This window comes from Mauremys mutica, chromosome 18 (assembly GCF_020497125.1).
Source record: "Mauremys mutica isolate MM-2020 ecotype Southern chromosome 18, ASM2049712v1, whole genome shotgun sequence".
In the NCBI taxonomy this organism is placed as follows: domain Eukaryota; kingdom Metazoa; phylum Chordata; order Testudines; family Geoemydidae; genus Mauremys; species Mauremys mutica.
This window is the reverse complement of record NC_059089.1, coordinates 23,187,025-23,210,402: the sequence shown is the minus strand read 5'-3', so window position 1 is coordinate 23,210,402 and position 23,378 is coordinate 23,187,025. Positions and strand designations below refer to the sequence as shown.

At 50.8% G+C, this 23,378-nt stretch overlaps 1 protein-coding gene across 7 annotated transcripts in view; it reads left to right on the top strand.

Moving 5' to 3' along the window:
• Positions 1 to 23,378, top strand: part of GPSM1 (G protein signaling modulator 1) — a 140,182-nt gene that overhangs the window by 59,785 nt on the left and 57,019 nt on the right. For all 7 annotated transcript variants that reach the window (XM_044992587.1, XM_044992586.1, XM_044992585.1 and 4 more), the window contains 2 exons: positions 1,606 to 1,714; positions 7,058 to 7,172. In XM_044992587.1, coding sequence (XP_044848522.1) covers positions 1,606 to 1,714; positions 7,058 to 7,172 — 224 coding nt within the window. The remainder of the gene's footprint in view (positions 1 to 1,605; positions 1,715 to 7,057; positions 7,173 to 23,378) is intronic.

The window sequence follows — 23,378 nt, the reverse complement described above, 5'->3', positions numbered from 1 at the left end:
TTATGGGAGGCTGGTGAGCCCTAAAGATCTTCCGGCCTCCCTGGGAGCTGGCCCTGAGGAGAGGAGAGCAGAGCAAGGAGGGGTTACTTCAAAGGACATGCTTAAACGTGGGAGTGTGGGGCTGATGTTTAACCCTAAAAAGTGAGTCACAATCTCCTTAAAAACACTGAAAATTAGAAACCCTCTAGTAGCCCATCCCCGGACAGTGTCTTCCTCAGGAACAGGTTTCGGGGGGCTCCGTAGGTCCCCCCACCTGCACCCCTGGAGTAGCATGGGGTTCCGCTCCACGGTACAGAAGAGGCACCTGTCCTTTTCCTACACAAGCCATTGGGCTAGTTGTCTCTCTAGCGCTCCCAAGAGCTGAGGGCTGGCGGTGGGGCATTCTCAGTGCAGGGAGGCCTTCCCCTGCTGCTCCCACAGCCTGGTGACCCTCAGGGCCTGGGGTAAAGCTCGTCTGCTTTCTCAGCTTCATGCCTGAAGTGGGGTGGACTGTGAAGAGCTGCGCCCTGGAGGAGGAGGTCGCTGAGGTTATTGTCGGCTGCTGCGGTCCCGCTTTGTGGCCCATGGGGCCGCCCACTGAAAGGCCCGTGCCGCGTGCAGGTTGCATTGTTGCTGTGTTTGAGCCGTGCTACGCTCCTGCTTATTCATCCCTGGCCCATGAGCAAACGGGGCTGCGCTTAGATGCCCTGTCACTGTTGCTGTGGGAACGTGTGTGCACGGTGAAGGGGTTAATCGCCGAGGGTAGCCGGGGAGCGTTCAGTGACAGCAGCTGAACATCTGGTGGTGTTTGGAAGATGACGACAGCCACGGCTGTGCTCTGCTGCATGGGGGACCCCCGGAGTGATTGCCAGTTTCCCACCCCTCTGCTCTCCGGGGGGGGTGGGAGTGCTGCAGAGGCAGCTGCTCGCCCCAGGACGAGGGAAAGTCCGGCAAGGGGGAAAAATGATTTGGTGACCAAAGAGAAAAAATCAAGGTGGTTTTTGAGTGATTAAAACCAGTCTCAGGAAGGAAGGAATTCTCAAAAGGCCATTTTATCCACAAGGCACTTAAAATAAATCCCCCTCTTGACTGTTGACCCTGCACCCAGTGGGTCAGATCCCCCACCAGCGTAAATCAATGAAGCTCTATTACGGTTAATGGGCTACACTGATTTACATCACTGATTACCTGGACCAGGCTTTTTAATGTCTAGAGCCATTTTTTCGCCAGGGCCTGTGATTTCTCTGCTCACGTCACCTGTCCCAGCTGGTTGCCTTCACAAAAGGGGGTGTGCCCTCATTCTGCACAGCCAGCTTGCACGCGCGGCTTGTAAGTGTGCAGCCACTTTTCCAGGTGCAGCGAGATGCCGTGCAAATAGCTGCTCTATAAGATATGGAGTGAAATCCCGACCCTATTGATATTAATGGGAGCTTTGCCATTGACTTCAATAGAATCAGGATTTCACCCATAGGCTTGATTATCTGCGCAAAAGTGGACACAGAAATCGGCATGGAAACAGGGCCTTTGAGGCTTCCAAGGAGAGGCCAGAAACATGCAGGTCCTGAAATGGCTGGTTTTTGCTGCATCTCACAGAACGCCTATGGATGATGATTTCCTGTTTTGCAGAGTGGGAGAAGGAAGAGCCTGCTGGAGTCTAGGAAATGCCTATGTCTCTCTTGGGAACCATGACCAAGCCCTGCGCTTTGCAAGGAAACATCTTGAAATCTCACAAGAGGTAAGAGGAACTGGTCCGGATCAGGGCGAACCAGATCTCCCTGCTGGGAGGAAGACCTGGATTATGCTAATAAGACACACTGAGGGAGTTCTTCTCCAGTCGTGAAAGCTTCCATCATGTGCAGTGCTTGGTTTTTATGTGCTATCTTTGAGAATTGCAAACCGAGGCTGGAAAAATCTCATCACGGGAGACCTCCCCCAGCTGTGTCTTAATTGTTTCTAATAGAGTTACTGTACCTGGTTAACTCGGCCCTGGTTTGCAAATTGCGTGCTCGGCACGGTTTTTGGGGGGTGTTTGCCAAGGCAAAAAGGAAAGGGTGGGCCCCGCTTTCCAAGCTGTTCTGCACTGGTGGGCTCCAGCTGGCCTGGAGGAATCTAAATACAACATGTGTCCAACCACTTAGGAGAACACCCGCATTTGAGACCTGGGCTGAGCTCAGAGAGCACGTCGCTGACTCAGAGCCCAGTCCTGTTTTGTAGAGGATCAGGGGGTCTGAAAGAGATGGGTGACGGCTTTTCTCTTCAGATGCAACGTGAGGCCACATCTCTGGGTGAGCGGAAGCATTGTTCTACCCAGGGCTGGCAGCTCCCTGCGACACCATAAGGAACATGATGGAGAAAGGGGCAGGGAAAGTTTCTGAGTAAAGATGGGAAAAAATAAGAGCCATCCCCCTTGTGACCCGGGGTGCGTGGGGCAGCCCTCTCTGAAAATGCCAAGGGCAGGGCAGGCTGCAAAAGGGGGAGCAGAGACTCCTAAAACTGGTGATTAACACTGAAGTTAAACTCAGACTGTGCTTTTCATCTCCCACACTGGTCATCAAGTTTAAAAAAACAAGAAATCACCCAGCCCCCTTATCACATTCCAGTTTTCTGGCTCCCAATCAGCACCTAAGTCCAGTACAGTGAGAAGTTATTTGAAAAACTCTGCCCACTATACAAAATGTTCTTCTGAACCCCACATTGCCAGGTCAATATTAGCTTGGATCTTACCCAAAATCCCACGCTCCCAGCCAATCCTTTAGTGCCTAAAATTAAAGGTTTATTATAAAGAAAAAAGAAAGAAGAAGAAGAAGAGAGCTGGCAAATGATAAAGCACTCAGATACGTACAGAGATTTCAAAGTCCATGTAGCAGGTTCTTGGCAGCGTTGGTGAGTTTGCTGGCTTGAAAGTCCCTCTGGAACATCCACGGCTTGGACGGGTCATTCAGTCCTTTGTTCAGAGCTTCGTTTGTAGAGAAGTTACTCCAGAGGGAAGAAGCAGGAATGAAGACAAAATGAAGCTAATGCGGCTGCCTTTTATAGTCTTTTTGCCATGTGGCTTGTACTTCCTGTGTCCCAAATACAAGCTTCCCAGCACATGGCCTGGAAAAGCCTCAGAGTTCTCTGTCCACAGGCATACCACATGCCTTGCTGACTCAATAGGCGTATCCCTTATTTCCTTTCAATGGGTTCATTGTACCGCTGCTGACCCTTGATGGGCCATTGAACAGGCTGATGCCAATCGGTGTGGGGATGTCACCCAGAAATACAGCACAGGTTTTGAAACCCAGACATACTCTACGTATCTATAACTTACAATTCAAAGGTGATACAAACATATAAATGAGATTATCATACTGGGCAAATCATAACATTTTCACAGATACCTTACGTGGCATATCTGGTCAGATTCCTTGCAATTTTATAATACTGGTATCAACAGTATCAGAAAAGCAGCAGAGTCCTGTGGCACCTTATAGACTAACAGACGTATTGGAGCATGAGCTTTTGTGGGCGAATACCCACTTCGTCGGATGCATATCGTAAAGTGCCTCCCATATTCCATGCAGCGTCACACCCCTTGTGTCACAGTGTTGGATTTTAGAACCAAACCACTTTTTAAAATGTTAGGTTACCTTTCTCCTCCCAATCTTGTTTTTGCTCTTGCTTGGGTGCCTCTAGGTTCAGAGTGGAAGGGCCAGAATCGCCCCATGTGGCTCTTCTCACCATATTTCTGGCTTAGACGTGCTGGGAAACCCCTTAGAAGCCAGTTCTCCTGAGCCTTCCACCCAGGTTTGCAAACAGAGACCTGGCTGGGGCAGAGAAGCAAGTCAGGCCTTGGTCTGCATTTCTGACCCAAAGCCAGACAAGCGTCACTCATCTTTTAAGGATGGCTCTGGCACCTCTCGCCTCGAGTGGCTCAAACCGCTGCCAAGGAAATGACTGAAAAATACCATCTGCAAGCCTAAAATTGTGTGCTGTTATTTTTGTTTATATAATAGTGCCTCTTGGGGCACAGATAACCGAAAGCGTCAGCACAAGGTAGTTGCTAATCCAGCGGTAGCCAAAGCAACCATATAACTACCCCAGAAAACACTTTCCTCTGTCCACAAACGTTGGGCCTGTCCCGATCCAGGGCAAACCCCAGAGGTGGCATCAGTGAAGTTTCACCCACTTTGCCCTCGATCTGAACATGGCTCATAGCCTGAAGTCCAAGCCAGTGGGGGTTTTGACATGTTGCTTTTCCTATATATATGTTATCGAGCTAGCTATCCGAATCCAAACCCCGGAGCTGCATTTAAACGTGTTCAAACCTTGCTTGTATCAATTTGAGCTAAATCAATATAAGCGAGAGCAGAACCAGTTTAAGTGCGTCTCCATTAGGGTTTTGCACTGGTGTAACTAGATCAGTTTTAAGTGATCTAGTTATATGGATGCAACTTTTCTGAGATAGACAAAGCCAAAGGCTTTTCGGGTGGCTTACAAATCTAGACACCAAGAGTGCTTTGTTGTTTACCCTTTGCAGCCTGATCTGCGGAAATCAGCCATGGTCCCTTTAAAGCCTTCCCCAGTTGACGACATCCCCCTTTTGAAGCATTAATTGAAACCACCATTTATAAGTGCTTTGTACATTCTCCTGCCTCTGTTAGCTTGGCTAAATCTGGGGGTAGGGCTAACACACCAGCCTAATTATACACTTAATTATACTTGTCAGCCATTCAGAAGAAACACTGTTTGTTGGCCCTGTTCATTTCAGAACAAATTGACTTTTCGGCGTTGAGTTGGAGTCTTCCAGCGTGGCGCTGATTACTCACAGCCAGATGGAGGCTCAGCTGTTGGCATTGCAGATGAACGAGGATGGGAGGACAGAAACAATAGCAGCCTTGACTGCTCCTGGGGGTGGCGGGGGGAAGCCTTTGTGGGCTGATGGCTTTGATTACAGGGCAGTGTCGGAAGGGGGTTACTCATGGCAGGTGGCTGATAAACTCCCCCATGTTGCTAAATATGGAGTGGTGCTGAAAAATCATGTCCGTTTCAGGGATACGGGGGGAGGACACGCATTAATTTCTAGCATTCGTCTTCTCTTAGGGAGTGAAGAGCCAGATTGGGGACATAAATTGCTCCAAGATAGACAGAGCAAGGGATGTAAATACAAAAAAAAGTGTGGCCCACGTCTCAACTTTCAGACCCTGCCCAGGAACACCTTTCCAAAGCTCTGTTCGCAGCAAAGTGGCACCTCTGTTATGGGAGATCCAGGATTAGGACAAAACTCTGTCCCCATATTCCCCCTGCAGGACCTCTGTGTTTTGATAGGTGCCCACGAGCAGTCCGCTGCCAGAATGTCTCTGTCGGATATTAATTCTTCCTTTAAGGTCATCTGAAACAAGTGGGAATCAGCTAAACATTTCATAGATGATAATATTTAATAAATAATAAGGTTTGTTCCTTTAAAGAGACAAAAGCACACTGCAGCTTATTAACGTAACTGGGGTAAATAACCCAGCACTTAGTTATTCTATAGTAAAAATAAAACAAATTTATGAACACGGTATAGAATAGGTGATGCCAAGTAAGGGGAATAAAGTCAGAAAGGTTTACAAGCAAATAAAAGTGAAAACGTGCATCTAAAACTTAATCTAGCAAGGTACAGGCTTTGTTCCAGATGGCTTTTCTCGCCAGTCACTCTTCTTCCCAGCCTTGGCTGACTTCCTCTGTCAGGACCTTCCGTAGAAGTACAAGGTGCTGGCTTCCCTTGTCTTCCTAGGTGCAAGTTCTTTGCCTAAGCAGGCTTCTCGCCTATATTCAGGTACCGGACACTTCATTCCCACCCCCGTGGTTAAAGGTCCCATCTTTCTCAGCTTGCAAGAGCTCTGTTCCCTTGTAGTTGTCTAGTGACGGATGCCAAAGGTTGCTTCTGTCTTTGCTTATAGATTCCTGAATTCAGTGACTTGTTTTCAAGAGGCAGGATGGCCTCAGACTGTTTCTCCCTTACTGGAGGCTTCCTGTCCCCTTATATGTAAATGGAGCTTCCATTGTTTTGATTCCACCATGCTTAATTTACCTAGGAGACAGGTAAATAGCTGGCTTCTCTCCTGTCTGGGCGGGGAACCTGTTTCTCCCTGTTTGGCCACGGACTTTAAAGCACAATATCATTAAGTATCCCTGTTTCTTCATATAGTGTTAATACAGACATTTCACAAGGATGTTACTCACCAGCGTGTCATTAACTTTCAGAAAAGACCTCTTTTGGGGCAGTTTGTTGTGGGATATCACTAGGGGAGAACATAAAACCCAAGGATCTGCTCCTGAATGGAATTTTTCTAGACCAGGGGTCGGCAACCTTTCAGAAGTGGGGTGCCGAGTCTTCATTTATTCACTCTAATGTAAGGTTTCACCTGCCAGTCATACATTTTAATATTTTTAGAAGGTCTCTTTCTATAAGTCTATAATATATAACTAAACTATTGTTGTATGTAAAGTAAATAAGGTTTTAAAAATGTTTAAGAAGCTTCATTTAAAATTAAATTAAAATGCAGAGCCCCCCGGGCCGGTGGCCAGGACCCGGGCAGTGTGAGTGCCACTGAAAATCAGCTCGCGTGCTGCAGGTCGCCTCCCCCTGTGCTAGAGCATCCAGCTCTGGTTTAGTACTGACCCGGGCATGTCCAAGCCCCACAGATGTACTGTCCATTCAGCTGCTCAGGTTTGCTCTACAGTACTAAGGTAGAAGTTAGAATGACGTAATCTGCCTTGCAGTGACCTGGTTGTGCATGAGTCTACACTTAAATTTCTCCCCCACTGATGTAAATGCCCTGTCAAGGGGTTGCAGTAATACCACCTCCCTGAGCCACAGTCAACGTCCTGGGGTTGATGCAGCGTGAGTGTAGACACTGCTTTACTTATGTTGACCGTAACAGTCCTCCAGCATCTGTCCCACAATGCCTGACACTGATGGAGTGATGGCACGCAGTGTGTCCGTAATGCAGTGTCGCCTGCGTCTGCCGGGGCTTTCTGAATCTGCGCGGGGGACGCAGGCCCACGGCACATTGCCCTTTCAACAGCTCCCTGGCTGGTCTTGGCTTTGCAGATCGGGGATCGGAATGGGGAGCTGACGGCTCGAATGAACGTGGCCCAGCTGAAGTCAGCCCTTGGTGATGAGGATGGGGATTCAACCCGTCATTCTGCTGGCTACGAAGCGCAAGGTAAGTCTCAGGAACTGTCTCTCTTCGGGGACGTCTGCACTGGTCACTGTTGTGAGTCCGAGTCACTGCTGGTGCCATAACATCCACAGCGCTTTTAGCGCGTTAGCTGGAGTGGAGCTGGGGCAAGTCTGTCTGCCCAGGCAGGGACGCTCGCTCTCCACTACATTGTACCTATATCCCCTTACTTCCCCACACTCCCCTATCCTTGAAGTAAGGCAGGTTGGCGTTCCTGACCTCTTGCTCTGTTCACGTGTCTTTGGAGCTGCTAGTTTTCTTGCAGGTAGTTGGTGTTAAATGTAAAGCAAAGTTAAAACCAATAGAAGCTGCTGTTGGTCCGCCGAGTCTGGTGTCTAGCCTCTGGCAATAGTCAGTGTTTCTGGACAAGGTGAAAGCCTCTCCAAAAATGCGTCTAGACGCGAGCAATGGGGGAAAGGTCCTGGCCCTTGTAGTGGTTGCCTTGCATCTAGAAGCATGTGGGAGCCTCTTCTTAAGTGGAAGGTTTTGCAGTATTTGACTGTCTGGCCTCCTGCAGCAGCGAGTTCCACAGGTTGTGACCGGCCTCCGTGTGAAGAGGCATTTCCTCAGACTCGTTCTGAGCTGTTCAGCTGAAGGCAAAATGCTGCTCATCACCGTCACCTTTGTTGTTGCTAAAGGCTGATAGCACTCTTGTTGCTTTACAATCCCATGGATAGACAGGTCCATGCCTGCTGGGGTCTGATGGACACTTGATGCAGACAAAACAGTTCAAATGCGGTACAACAGGTGGCTGCAAAAACCCGAGGTGATGGAGAGATGCTGAGAGATGGGGACCTCAGGGCAGGGAGAAGTGTGGGCTTCCCGGAGGAGGAGGGAGATGGTTTGGTGCGTATGCAGAGGGAGGCATTTCCAGGCGTCAGGAGCAATGTGGGAGAAGGCACGAAAGCCGGAGTGGGAGAAGGATGCAAGGAGGATGGTGCGAGTGCTATAGGGCATGGCTGCATTAAACGTTCCACAGATGGAAGGAGGCCCAGGACAATTGTTGGGAACAAAGGGGGTTTTGTGGTTTGTCACCAGAAAAGACTGGGGCCTGATTCTCCCCTTCCTTGCCCCTTGCGGAATCATTTTCCGCAGTGCCACATGGGCGGGAAGCAGTGCCAGTGGTGTGAGTGAGTGCAGAGTCCGGATTTGGTGCCATGCTCTGCACAGGGGTGTACAGGACCCAAGGTGCAGGGTGGTGGAGAGCTGGGCTCCAGGGAGCAGAGAGATGCTATGAAATCTTGTGACGGGCAACAAACCCACTACTTTGTCCTGCCCCACTCTGCTGAGCTCCGGGTGCCCCTCTGACTGCTCTGGGTGGCGACGCACGTTTCCAAAGGGCGGTAACTGTTTGTTTGGCTGTCTGACCACTCATGGGCGCCCCGGGAAGGAGCCTCCAGCAAGCCCTCGCATTGACCTGCAGTGAGTGACATGCCTCAGCATCCCAGGGCCTGACTCATCCCTGAAAGCTCTACAGGCATTTCCCTGGTTCCCAAGAGAAAAGGCTCTCTCTTCCCCCCACCCCCACCCACCCACCCTCTCTGCCCGCCGGCCCTGGGGTTTCTCTATGCTCCCCTGATAGACCTACAGATCTAAGCAGTGAAACCCGAACCAGGATGGAGCAGAGCAGAGCCCTGCAAATCCCTTGCCAGTTTGGGGGTGGGGCAGATCGAGGGAGGAGAGCGATGTGGAGAAAGGCACTTCCATTTCACGGAGGATTTTGATGTTTCAACTTTGCTTTCGTTCCAATTAGGAATAGAAACAAAAAAAATTAAAATTCCCTGTCAAAGGGAAAGCCCTGGGGTCTGCGATCATGGACCCTGGAAGTGACCCCGGGGCACTCTGCCTGGCTGGCTGGCCTTTGGCCACAGGACCTGGAAGTCCCTGACCCTGGGACTGCAGACTCTGGAATCCTGCTTTCCCGGTAGCCTGGCAGGGGGGTTGCTGAAGAGTTAGACAGAGGAACCGGCAGGACACCGGGCAGGTTTTGAAAGCTGCCCAGGGTGTAGCAGGCTGGGTCTGTCGCAAACCTGCCTGGCTTTCCTGAGACTTCATCGAAATCAGACGGTCTCCGTGGAAGGTTTTGGTTTTGATGAATAGGGAAATTCGGATGAAAACCCATTTGGTCCGACCTGTTCTAAGCAGCTCTCCTCACCACTGCTCCGGGGTTTCCATTCTTTGGAAGTGGGGCAGCCACGGCTTAGCATGGTGGCAATGGGCTGGCTGACCCCACATGGCCTGTGTTCATAGCTAGAGTCCGTATCTCATCCCAGTCTCACCGTTCCCAGGCCCCTGTGGGTGAGGGGGAAAACACGGCATGTCACCAAATGGTGCCCTGCAGTTCTTGGCTGGAAGGATGGTGTTTGCAGTGTGCGTGTTCTTGGAGAGCGCAATGAAAACGGGCCCTCAGCATGCCGAAAACCAGTGTCAAAGTACCCCCAGAATAATTCATATCTAGCGATGCTGAATACTCATAGACTCATAAACTTAAGGTCAGAAGGGACAATTATGATCATCTAGTCTGACCTCCTGCACAACGCAGGCCACAGAATCTCACCCACCCACTCCTGTAACAAACCCCTGACCTATGTCTGAGTTATTGAAGTCCTCAAATTATGGTTTAAAGACCTCAAGGTGCAGAGAATCCTCCAGCAAGTGACCCGTGCCCCACGCTGCAGAGGAAGGCGAAAAACCTCCAGGGCCTCTGTCAATCTTCCCTGGAGGAAAATTCCTTCCCGACCCCAAATATGGCAATCAACTAAACCCTGAGCATGTGGGCAAGACTCACCAGCCAGATACCCAGGAAAGAATTCTCTGTAGTAACTCAGATCCCACCCCATCTAACATCCCATCACAGACCATTGGGCATATTTACCTGCTAATAATCAAAGATCAATTAATTGCCAAAATTAGGCTATCCCATCATACCATCCCCCTCATGGCCTCTCTTACACCAATATCTTTCATGCATCAGACAGATCTCGTTTCTCCCCATAGATGCAGTAGCGTCCTGGGGGGCTGTTGGTTAGTTAAATTTGACCTTATTAAGGCTGACACTTTTCTCTTGCATTGGTTATTTTGTTCTCGGCAGCAGATTGAAAGAGGATCTCGCAGCGGTCTGAGTGTGATTCTGAAATGAAATTAGCCATCCCTGTTTGTGTTGCTTGTTGATTTTGAAGGTGTAGCCTGGAGTTGAAATACCAAAGGCCTTTCCAGAGGATTCATTCCACTTGAGCAGGGCCTGTGCTGCAGCGGGAGCTGAGCTGAGCTCTCTCAAAGCTAGTTTGGAATGCTGCAGCCATACCAACCATGCGATCAGCCTCATTTTGCAAGGCTGTCCTTCCACGTCTCTGTTCGTCAATTAGCTCATGTCCTCCATTGTTTGTTACACCTCAGTAGAAGCCTCCTTCCTTTGGCAGATGTTTCTGTTTTGAATGGCAGCAGGAATTAACCTAGAAGTTGGATTTGCTTCCTTGTTTTTTGATTCTGCGACAGCTGAGTGTGGCTGAAAAGTGCCCGTGTGCCCATCTGAGGCACAATGTTTATCCACACAGCAGACCCAGCAGGACAAGATGCCCCCACGTGGCGTGGCCAAGTTGCCTCAGCCCTGTCCTAATCTGTCTTCTAGTGCGATGGAGCTCCGGGGGGCTGGGTGTGTTTGATAATCCCAGCTGGTGGGCAGGCAGCCAGCTGAGGGTCTCCCAGTGTATAACAGGGTTTGTCTACGTGGGGAAATTGACAGGCAGAGCTACACAGTGGATGCTGGCTATTTGCAATCCCAATAAAGGCTGCGTTCGGTCATTGGCGACGCCAGCCCAGGAGCCGATCCCGTCCCACTCACTTTAACATTAATGGGATTTGGATCATGGCAGCTGCCGTGCTGTTGATTGATACCCATTTGACATCCCAGTAGCCCCTGCTCCCTGTGGCAAGCCCTGGCCACAGGCAGGTTTGCAGGGCTGCAGCCAGGGAAGGAAGTGCTGTGATGTGCTGAGCCTGGTCTCTGGTGCCAGGGCAGAGTGCAGCCGGGAGAAGGCAAGGAAAGGAACCATGAATCCCCAGGACTCCCCTCCCCACTGCCACCTTCCCTCCAACCTGCAGCACTGGATGCCAGCTGGGGCTCCCCGGTTACCTCCTGTGCAGGCGGCAGGTCCCCTTGGGACCGCCCCATGCTGCCGTCTCAGGCACGGGCCTTTGGCTTACTGGAAACTTTTGGATAATAGCAGCATCTTTCTGGCAACCGAGGTTGCTAACACGCTGTACTAGTCTAATTATACTGCTGTGGCTCTGGCGGTGCAGCTCCCTGGCCGACGCACTGATCTGGAATAAAAGCGACCTTTTTTTCCATGTTGCGTTGGAAGCGGTTTAAGCTATGTGGGGGAAAATGTCACTTTATTCCAAAATTGCGTCCACACGGAGAGATGTATAATTAGAGCTCTGGAGTTCAGCTGATCTGTTTCCCCATGTAGACAGGAAGATCGGAGCTGAGGCCTCAGTACTTGGTGCTGTTCGCTCCTCCTCCCTCTAGACCTGTCTCCCTGATACGATTCCCCCCGTGCTGGTTCCCAAGTGAACGCAGGACTGGAGCTGAGCTGAGCATGGAGGAAGATGGGGCTTCTCACCAGGGAGAGGCACATGGGGTGGCTTGCTCCCCCTCCCAGCATCCAGAAACTGTTCCCACTCCCTAGCTCCCCAGTCCTCAAGACCTCAAACCCCAGGAGATCAGCCGGTGCTGGGAGGGTTAAGCCTTTTGCAGGGCTAAAGAGAGATGAGGGAGGGGAACCTTGATCATTGAAACTAATTATTATGCAAGGGAGTGACTTGGGGAGGGGCAGCAAATCTTAGGCCCATCGACCTTGCCATTGTCCCCTCCAAGCCCAAGGCTAGTGCTGGGCAGGGTTCGCATCCAGAGCCAGATTTCATTTCCCCCTTTGATCTGAGTGACGGAAAGCGATGCCGGTCTACGTGCCTAATTATCACAGAGCGAGAGAGTGGCTGCGTTAATCAGCCGGCCCTGTTTGTTTGAGGCTTTGATAGGTTATAATGACCTCATTCATCAGCGGTGCCAGTGATCGGGTTTCCAGGGTCAGGTTTGTTCCAAAGAGAAGGACAAAATGTTCTAAAAATATTAATTAATTAATAAAGAAAGCGACCGACGGAGGGGAGCGCGGGAGTGAGAGGGAGTGAACCGTGGGCCTGTGACAAAGATCGGAGCTTTCCTTGACGAACTATGGCCTGCCAGGGAGAGACTTCACCGCAGCTTCTCGGGCATGTCCGAGAGGGGAGGTAAATACTGTCCTTTCTTTCAGTGACGGGGCAATTTCTGAAGCATCTTTTACCAGAAGCTGGGTGCAGTGCGATTGGGGAGTGGGGCTTATGGATTTTCCAGCATGTTGGAGATTATCTGGCTACAGTTTACTGATACAGCCCGATTTCTACTGTCGGGGGAAAAAAGCCAGAATTTTTTCACCTGAGTTGGAAAATCTGGTATTGGTCCAATGTCTCAGTGCTCTTCTCCTCCCGCTCACAGGACAGCATTGATCAGTCAGCCGAATCTTCATTTTCCTGCTCACTGCAGCTTCCCTGACTGGATAAAGTATTCTTCTTCACCTCCTGTTAAAGTAGAAATTGTAGCTTCTCTAGAGGTTGTGTTAAAAAGCTGCCATGTTCTACCCCAGATGTAGCTGCATTTCAGCAGTGGATGAAATGATCACCTAACCGAGGCCTGAGTTAGGACTTTCAGTGAACCCCCAAACCAGATGAATTTTTGACAACCCACCCTTGGGTTTTGTCCTTTGCTACAGAGGTTTTTCACAGCTGTATTCCTCTGTAGAACAGATGCATATTTGTCTTTGTATCTCTCTATGTGTATCTGCACCCATGGAAACAACTATAGGACATGGGCTGTTACTAAAACATGTATTTGCGCTGTGTAAGAATGAGCTTTCACTTCAAGGGAGACAAGGAAATGCTCAGATTTGTTAGGGTAAATGTTAATGATGCCACAGCATGAGTGCCTTTGCAGTGACCCTGTGTGTGATTCCGGTGTGTGTGTGTGTGTGTGTGTGTCTCACAATAGTTGTGTGTGTATAATAAGAGAGGAAAGATGGCCTTGTAGTTCAGGCACAGGAATTAGAGTACAGACTCCTGGGTTCTGTCCCACGATCTTTGGGTAGATCTACTCTGCAACTAGACACCCGTGGCTGGGCTGTGCGTGCCAGCGGGCTCGGGCTAAGGGGCTAGTTAGTTGTGGTGTAGACGTTCAGGTTTGGGCTGCAGCTGGGACCCTCCTACCTTGCAGGGTCCTACAAGCCAGGCTCCAGCCCGAGCCTGAACAGCTACACTGTAATTAAGCAGCCCCTTAGCCCGAGCCTCATGAGCCCGGTCAGCAGGCCTGGGCCAGCCAGGGGTTTTTAATTTCAGTGTATCCATAGCCTTAGATTAACTCCCTCCCCACGTGAATTTGCTGAAGTCACCGATGCACAGGGGAGGTTAATCCTGCTCCTCTTCGCAAGGGAGCAGTGAGGCTCAGTTAATGGTTGCAAGGCACGTTCCTGGGTGCCTCTGATGGTCCCAGTGTGTAATAAAAGCAGGGTTACCGTTAACAGCAGCAATTCACAGCACGGGGAACGGCCAGAGGAAAATGTGTGTCTGTGCCAGGAAGCAGGCGAGACGTAGAACTGACGTTGGGACAAGTCCCGCTTTATGGGGTCAGTAAATCTTGTGGTGAGAAGCTCTTTGAAAACCCCAACCCTTTCCATTTCCGAGCATGGGGAAGGTAATTTAGTGGCTCTTTATTCAGGTGGATGCTAAAATCAGCAGATGGCGGAGGGGGAGCATTGTTAGAAATATTCTACCTGTTTGAAGTCAATTGAATTGCTTTCTAAATTCCTCTGGCGGTTTCTCGCTTATGGTCTCCATGAATCTGGGCCTGGAACTGAAACATAGCCAGCTGTATCATCAAACTACGGACATTTACTGCTGGTTATTTTCGCGTCTCATTAATGGGCATCGCATTGCGTTTGGAAAAGGCTCATATCTGATCCGTCTCTTCTGCTGTTTTGGCTCCTCTTGCTGGGTTCCTTGTGATCTAATTAATATTCCCTGAACAACTGGCTGTTTGGAGACAAAGCCGGAGGCCAGAGGAGCGGGATGGCGGCTGTAAAAGTCTTGTGAAATCAGCGACCTTGTCATGCAACCCAAACATGCCAAGCTTAAAGCAGCAAACAAAAGCAAGCCAGAGGAACAAAGACAGAGCTAATAAATGGGCTGTAGTCGTTCCTCTGAGCAGGGGTATGTGGGTCTGAATACAGCAGAACTGGAAAACAAAAGGTTTTGCAGTACGTCTGCTCAGGAGAGGTTGGCACTTCTATTTTAATTTAGGGAACTGAGGTTTCATAGACTTTAAGATCAGAGGAGACCATTAGATCATCTGGTCTGGCCTCTGGCATAACAGGGTCTCGCGAATTTCACCCAGTTACTGCTGGGTTGAGGAATCAGTTTGGAGAAATGTAACTGACCAGGCCCTTTACCTGAAACTCCCCCACTGAACTGCTAGGGGTGGGCACGTGCAGGGAGCTTCATCTTCTGTTTTCACTGATGCCTTTAGAAGGCCTTTGAGTCTCTTCCCAGCGTCTGGGCCCGGACCACAATTTCACCCCCCAGAAAGGGAGAGTCTTCCTCACAAAATCAGTGAGTGTCAGGGAAAGAGAGAGGCCGTGAATCTCCCTAGAGAACCTGTTCTCATGAGATTTCTGACACAAGGGCTTGGACTTGTCCCCTCTGAGTAAAGAACACGTAGAACTTGCTAGAGCCCGTTACACCTATAGGCTTCAAAGCCTTGTACAAAGGAGAAGGAGTCTCCTCGTCCTCAATGAACAGCTGGGGAAACTGAGGCACGGAGCAGTGACGTGACTTGCCTGAGGTCACAGAGTGAGGCAGGGGCAGAGAGAGGAATAGGAACCAGGTCCACTGTACCGTGCTGCCTCTGCTTTAAGCAGTACGCGGTTTGCGTTTGATTTCAGAGGTCGCAGGATGGAGGCTTTTGTGCCGTCCACACTTGTCAGGGCTCATCCCAGACAAACCTTCTGAGATTGGCCCATCACCAATTTCAAGAGAGCTCCGCACAGGACCCTGCCCTTCCCCCACCTACTCTGCTTCTTGGGCCAAGAGGTTGAGCCGTCTCTCTATATCCGGCTGCTTTGCGTTGCACTTTGCATCCCCGGGGGCAGCAGTGACTCCTGTGAAGCTTAGGGTCCTGCAGGGAGCTGCCTTGCATTGCCTTTGGGGACGGACTAAGTGCTTTGGTAGGGCTGGTGCTCTGGCTGGCTGGGACTGGCGGCACCTACTGGCTCTGTGTAAGTGAGGCAGTTATTCAGGTGTGGTATTTACCACCCAGCCAGCTGGGTCTGGGCTGGAACAGAATTTGTTCACTCGAAAGCAGTGAGCATTAGAGCCCAATCAGCACCCAGCTGCAGCCCATGTGACATCCTCAGGGCCATACAGGTATTATATATGTTGTGAGGATGCGGCCCGCGTAGAGACCAGCATATAGTACATGGGTTGAGAACCGCTGGTTTAGAGACTGGCGTTGCAATGGCCGTGTGCAGACAGAGCAGTCATTCTGCGTTCTGATAGGAGCTCACAAGCAGTCTCCCCCCCAGAACCTGTTTTATTATGAATGAGAAGAGCGGCCAGGACATCCCCTTCCTCTCCAGTCTCCCCTCCTCGTTTCCAGCAGGCCTAGGGGATTATGGTCCAGGGGACAGGGCGCCGGATTGGGAGTAGGAAGGCTCCGGTTTATGCCTGGTTCTGCTCCTGACTTGCTATGTGACTTTGAGCAAGTCACTTCCTGTCTCTTTGCCTCGGTTTCCCCGTCTGTAACGGGGAGATGCCTTACCCACCTTTGTAAGCACTTCGAGCTCTGTGCATGAAATGATGCTGCGTCTGGTTATTTTCTACCTGGGGTTCAGATAGGTCGTTTTGGTATCACATAGGAGAATTCAGTGCCTAGTGGACATGTGTTCACACCTGGCACCTCTTTGGCACTTTCAGTAGCGTGACTGAGGGAAGAACGGGCCTTGGAAGCCACATGCCCCGTTCACTCCTGGAAGATGACGGGCCTCGTGGGAGCAGACTGGGGGCTTGGGAAATGGGACCAGGCGGGAGACCTTGCCCGGCTTGCCTCTGTTCTGTTTTTCAGTGCGGGAGGTCAGGCTTGGGCTCCGGCCTCTTTCACAGATACCCCAGGGAGAAGGACAGGTGAACCCTTGTGGCTGCCTATGGCTCCCGTTGTTCCGGAGCCCAGCTGAGAGAGGTGAGACTGTGTTGTGTAGCACTGGGACTCTGTGGAATGACAAAAAGGTTCCAGCTCTGAGACGTCCACCTGGCCCCAGCGTTTTACCCTTGTCGCCGGCAGGCAGCAGAGAGCTGTCAGTCAGTTTCCTTTAGCCGGGGACGGCCTTTGGCAGGGCTGTTCAGAGGGGCTTCTACCCAAGGTGGGACGCCTGCTATGAAGCCAAAGAGCCTCTTGTGGCAGGAGGGGCAAGTTAAAAGCTGGTTACTGGCAGGTTTTTGCTGCTTGGAGAAAATGAAGGGAACCTGCTGTGCAAATAGTGAGGGGAAGCCAAGGCAGCTGCCAACAATGGAAAACATTGTCCTGTGCTGGGATGGGATCCAGAGAGCAGGAGGCATAAACAGCCCAATGTGTGCTCGCTGCTCCCGTTAGAGACTGGCGGTGGGAGTGGGGGGTCACCGCTCGGAGGCAGAGAGATGGCTCCCCGGGCAGGGGCACAGCTGGCTCGGACCTGCCTGGCGGAGCCTTGTTTTTCAGGCTCTGCTCTAAATAGGAAGACAGGCCTTAGCGCATGGCACTTCGCGATCCGTGCAGCATGGCTGTGACGAAGGTGAGTTTGATCTCTGTGCACTCTGAGGCACAGAAAGGTTAAATGACTCACCCAAGGCCCCGGAGGGGAGTCATTTTCAGATCTAGATTAGAACTTGTGAGGTCATGGTTCCTAGATCTGTGCTCAGACCACTAGGCTATGCTTCCCACATGCCTAGTGAGTGCTGTCTCCCCACACGGGTTTGCTCAGGTCTCTTTGGTACATTAAACAGAGCAGGGCCTTACAGAGCTCCTGCTCTCGCTCCCCTCAGCTCCTCAGTGGCTGTTCTCTCCCTTGTGGAAATTGGCATGGATCTGGGGAAAGCTGCCAGCTGGGCAGAGGGATGGGAAGGGAAGGGGGTTTGGTCATGTCAAAAGGGGGTGGAGATGCTAGACAGAAGGCAGAGAGCTGTCCCTGCCAGCCAGCCAGCTAGCTAGCTGGAATTTTTCAGTGCATCCCTTAAGTGAAAGCTGCTCCAGGACTGTTTGTGCTTTCACACCCAGCAGCAAGTCAGCCTGAATCCACTTCGCTTGACAGCAGCAGCATTGCAGGACATTAAGTGACCTTGCTTCCAATGGTCAGGAGGCAGAGCAGGGGACCAGCATGTGACAGCTTGGGCTCTGGGAGAGCTTTATCGCTTGGCTCCTTGCATGATTCCCTCATCCTTCCCTGCACTTAGTCCAGCGAGATGGCATTGGTAGGGCTGAAGGCCTGGACAGGAATACCAGGGGCCACTGCCTGCAATTATTGAGGGCCAGGTGATCAGTGAGTGTTTAGAGCCTGGTGCAAACAGGGTAGCTGATCTGTTCTGCACAGGGAAGCCCAGGGAGGGGCCCAGCAGAGAATGCTGCAGATGAGGATTGATGAGCATGTGGAGAGCTGTGCAGAGCAATGTCCTGTCCAGGGTCCGCTTGCCCCGTAGCCTGACAGCCGCTCAGAATGCCTGGAAAGCAAAGCCTGCTAGTGGTGGCCTCTCGCAGCTGTCTCGATGGCGTCTGGTCCCAGAACAGTGTGTCACTAATTAGAGAGCAACCGGTCTGCCTGGGGATCCCCGCTTTCCTCTGCTGCCCTGTTGCGAGCTTCCTTCCAGACTGGTTTCCCGTCAGCCCGTTTCAAGGGCAGGTAGCGAATAACTTCAGTGGGAAGCCAGACCCATTCCTGCAGTTCACACAGAGTAAGCTAAATTGCAGGGATTCAAGATGGCACCGCTGCAAAAAAAAACCAGTCACCTTTACCCAAGAGCTTTGGAGAGATTTTAACCCTTTCCTACTAGCCCTCACTTGAGGAAAGCCTCTGCCTCGTCTAGCAAACCCAGCTGCCCAAGGATCATTCACATTTCCTGACTACACTCACAGCACTGTCAGTCCTAGGTGCCTGATGTTACGCTGCTGCCTCCATACTTAGCTACATAAGTGGCCTGATTTTCAGAAATGCTGCTCATCTGTGGCCGTGCCAGCTGTCTGCACCTTATTCTTCTCTGGCTCAGGCAGCTCTGACACTGGTGAAACTCCCTTGATTTCACCAGAGTTACTTCTGATTGATCCAAGCATGAGGGAGGACACACACTGGTCTGGTTTATGATGATCAAACAGCTGTTTAATAGATATTTAGACTGGATGATCTTATTTATAGTATGAGCTCTGTAGGGCAGGGAACCTCTCCCACACACCTTCCAGTAAAGCACTAGCACACTAGTGATGCAGGAATATTACTGTCTCGTTACGCAGCTGTTAAACCACAAGCCTATTCTAAATAATCATTGGGGATTGAGCCTCTAGCTAAAGCCATTCAGATTTCAATTGTTTGGGATGCTCAGTTGAGAGTGCCACCAATTCTGTCTTAATGCCATTTAAAAATATGTGTCCTATGTTTCAGAATCCTTGATTCCCCTTCTAGCCTGCTTCATAACTAGCTCCAGTTGCCTCTGTTCTTAAGCAAATCTCCTTTCTGACATAGTTGTATAGTACAGCAAGTCTTGTTCAGGTCACAGTGGAAGGCAATGAGCTAATGAAACGAATGTGTTCATTTTTCTAGATGTCAGAGGAGATTGCTCAGCTTGTCTTCTGCTGTCAGGGATTGGTGCATCGGAGAGAATGATGAGCCAAGATGATGCCTCTTCTGGCATCCCATGGCATATGCATGTACATATGGCCGGAGATGTCAGATGATGCCTCCTATGGCCTCCCATGGCACCTTTGAGGAACCCTTCCAAACTTCTAATTCTGGGAAAGGCTAATAATTGTGGGAATATTTAATCCCTCATAAAAGTTTTTGCCTTTGAACTGGAGGAGTCCATCTTTAGATGGTAGCACGAGAGCCCTGTTACCATTTACACCTGCATCTTGGCTTCCTGGTATATGCTGTGTTTGGTTCAAAGTTTCACGTTCGGTAAGCAGTTTCCTTGTCCAGCCAAGGGCATTGGAAGTGGCCATGGTTGTGATGTTCTTAACTGAAATACATAGCACCGTTAAATGTAAGAATACACCCACCAGGCCAGGTGCCTGGGGCTACAAGGGATCTGAGAGGAGATGACGAATGGTTCTTTCTCACTCATACAGAATGACGCTGCCCTGCAAGAGATGCACAGGGTCTCACTATCAAGAGCTTAAAGCACCTAGCCATGGTTTGGGGTTGCTGTTTTTTTGTTATAGTAAAGAAAAAATAATTGATGTAAAGAGAAATTCCCCAACTAAGTACTTTTATGGCCCCATCACTACAGTATCTGAGGGCCTGAGTAGTGCAGAGGGCATTTTGTCTCCAAGACTTTTTTGCTTCCTCTTTCATGGGGAAGAGTTTAATATGGCGGAGAAGGGGCTAATGCTGTATTACTCAAAGGGTTTTACAGAGACGACTTGATGACCGAGGTCTCTCCTTTATCATCTCAGTGAACAGAGTAAGGCCAGATCCTCTGATGGTGTTAATTGTTATGGTTCCATTGACTTCCATGCTAGCTACACTGGTTTACTCATAGACTTTAAGGACAGAAGGGACCATTTTGATCATCTAGTCTGACCTCCTGCACAACACAGGCCACAGAATCTCACTGGTTTATGTGAGCAGAAGGGCTGGCCCAGTAGACGAGCACTCGGGACAGCTGTAATTAGCTTAGCACAGCGAGTGGGAGTTCCCCGGGGTGGGTAGCACCGATGACACTCCCCGTGGGGGAGCCCACAGTCCGGCACTGCCACCCACCTCCCGTCACACACTGCCCCGGGACGCTTCAAGGTGGATCCTCCGAGATGAACAGCAGCCGTTTGGTCACTGAGCTCTCTCGCGCGCCGGCCCATTAGTGGCTGGTTCCATCTCATCTGGTTGATGTCTTTGTGAAGAAAGCAGCTCTGATCCTTGGCCAGACGGTGCCCTGTTAATAAGAGGCCTGTGTTACTAGCGCACGGCAGTGTGCGTGAGAAGCCAGCACCAGGAGTATGGGTCAGGGGCCTCTTTTCAGGGACCGGTGTTGTGGGCATTGGAGGAGGAACTGCAGGACTATGAGTGGCCTGGGCCAGCTGCTGTTTGTTTTACCCTGAATCAGTCTGGAGGACACAGCTGCCTTAATTGTGCTTGTTTAGCTGCCTCAGAAGCCCCCACCCGTGTTAATTACAGCATGTCACTGCTTAGCTGAGGCTCGGCTCCTTTTTGATCTCTTGCTTATTTCCACAAGCTGATAATCGCAGGGTAAGAAGCTCTAAGCTCTCCTGAAGCAGGCCAAGGGGGCTGCCTGTTCCTCCCAGGGCCCTGAGGTTACCTTATTGTCTCCCCGCTATCCTGGGGAGCCCCAAAGAGAAGGCCCCCCCTTCAGATGAGAGGTGGGGTGCTCTTCCTCTGAGTCCAATCCTGCTGCTCCTTGAATGGCCCCCGGGACTCACTCTTGATCAACGCAAAGCAAACCCTCCCACCCCCACCCTGTGGGGCCACTCACCATGGGCCTAACAATCCTGCTGTCACGCTGGATCCTGGAGCACTGCCGCATCTAGCCCCCCGGCCCAGTCGAGAGGTGAATCTCCTGGATGCTTTTAGAGTTCCAGATGGACTCAGATCCAGCTCCCGATTCTCTCAGTTCCAGGCTTTGATTCCCTCCTGACTCTCTTTTTGGCCATGCAAAATTGTTAGGGGCTTGGCTGGAATCCGGTTTCCAGAATCAAACCCCCCAGCCTTGGTTTTGCTGGTTGGACCGTACTGGTTCATGAATTCCCTCGAGTTTCAGAGCACTTTGCCAGCAAGCCTCCGCCACCTCCCGCAGCCCTGCCTGGGAGCCAGATGTCCACTCTGGTTTTACAGATGGGGAAACAGAGGCACAGGGCTTTGCCGAAATGCACATGAGTCAGATTAGGGGACAGAATCCCTCTATCCTACCACTAAAGATGTGCAGCCTCCCAAAAGAGGCTCGCTCCTTCTTGAACGGCTTCCTTGAAAACTTGGACGGAAAAGCCATGCATTAGAGGGCAGCTGGGTGTCCGTAGGGGCAGTTCTGAAGGAAAGTCTCTTGCAATGGCTTATCCACAAGCAAAGAGAAACCAGATCCTTAACAAACACTTGAGTCCATGAGAAACGGAATCATTTCATACCCAAGGCCAGCAATGAATAGCCTCATTCTTTGACTTCTCTGCAGGTCAGATGCGCTTTTCGCCAGGGGATGATGCATCTGTGATCTCAGCGTCTCAGAGGAGGCTTTCCCATCTCAAGTCCTGCCTGTCCCGTGTGGCCATCAAAGATCTCAGGGCAGCGTGGAAAGGCAGGGCTTGTCCTGTCCAGTATTTCCCTCTTAACCTTCCTGCCCCTCGCCCACTCCCCCAGTTACGTAAGGCATTGAGCACAGGCTGCCCATCATGGAGGCTGCTGAGCTCCGACGGGCTCCCAGGGGCCGTGTACTTGTGAAATATTATTAATGCTATTCTGAGCCAGGCTGCCGGAGGGCGTAGAACTAGGGTGACAACATTGTGGTGCATCTCCTGCCAAATCAAGCAGCTGAGAAGCTGCTTGGTTGAGAGGTGCGATGTTGTTGTTGTATATTATATTTATCTTAAAGGAACAGTTTTGTCATGGGGGGGAAAAAATCTCTCAAAGCTGTTATCGTGGGGAGTTTGGGGATAACATTCAGGCTCTAATATTGATTCAGTTGTTTGCTGTTCTTTATGCCGGTGAATACAGCTGTCCAGAGCTAGGCAGCACAAACACATTGGAAGCCTGTCTTCCCAGCGGAAATGGGTTCGCTCTGGCTGGATACCTGATGTTCCCAGCCAGTTAGTTGCTTTTGGTATGTTGAGGAAAGAGCCCAGAATGCAGAGCCTTGTCCTGGAACTCAGCGTTTAGGAGGAGAGTCCAGCTAGACTTGGGAAGCAGCCAGGTTTGATCCTGGCCCCTATCCACGGGGTGATCTCATGCTTCTTGTCACTACATCTTTATCCATTGGATTCTGAGCTGTATTTTTTCCTAGCCTGGTGCAGACCTCAGACACCGGTACATGTACCCTGAAATGTCTTATTTGCTTGGGTAGGGAAAATATCGAGTCCCTGTGTTTGTAACTCTGTAGACACAAGAGTCCAGCAGCCGGCTTTGGGGAGTCAACTTTTGCTGGATTCTCTGAACATTGCAGGCTCCGGCACAGTCATTATTTATTTCCTGTAGCAGCCAGAGACCATGCTGGAGATCAGGGCCCCTTTGTGCTGGGCACTGCACGGACCCAGGGGAAGAGACAGTCCCTCCCCCAAAGTGCTCACAGTCCAAAAAAGGTGGGGGGAGAAAGGGAATATGCTTATCATTGAGAACTGAGGCCCAGAGAGATTGGCCGAAGGTTCCTCAAGGAATATTTGCTAGCACCATGCACTGAACCCTCCGGAGGCTCAGTCCAGCACCGTCCCCTCTGCAGATAGTTTAACCAGAGCTAGTCATGTTCTGCCTGAAAGCCAGCTGAGTCGCCATCCTCTCACTGTACTTCCTCCCTGCACACTCAGCCACTGAAGTGCCAGGAGATCCCAGGACTCCTCTCCTCCCCAAAACCTTGCAGCCGTTACCAAGTCAAAAGGGGAAATCCCCAGTCACTATCCCATGGTTTCAGGTACAGGAGACGGGGGTTTAGTGGCCTTGGCCAGCAGTTCGGTTTCTGTGTCATGAGGCCTGTCAGCACCCGTTTACTGTAAATAACCAGTATTATTTGTGTAGTGCTATCTCAGGGCAATGGGAAAGCAAGTGCCAGCCTTTGTCAGGCACGGGGAGGAGTGTTGATAATAGGGGAGGTCAAGTGGATTTACAGCAGCCGAACCCATTATGTGTTTGAAGACTAATTAAAGCTCTAAGTGAGCTGCTGCTC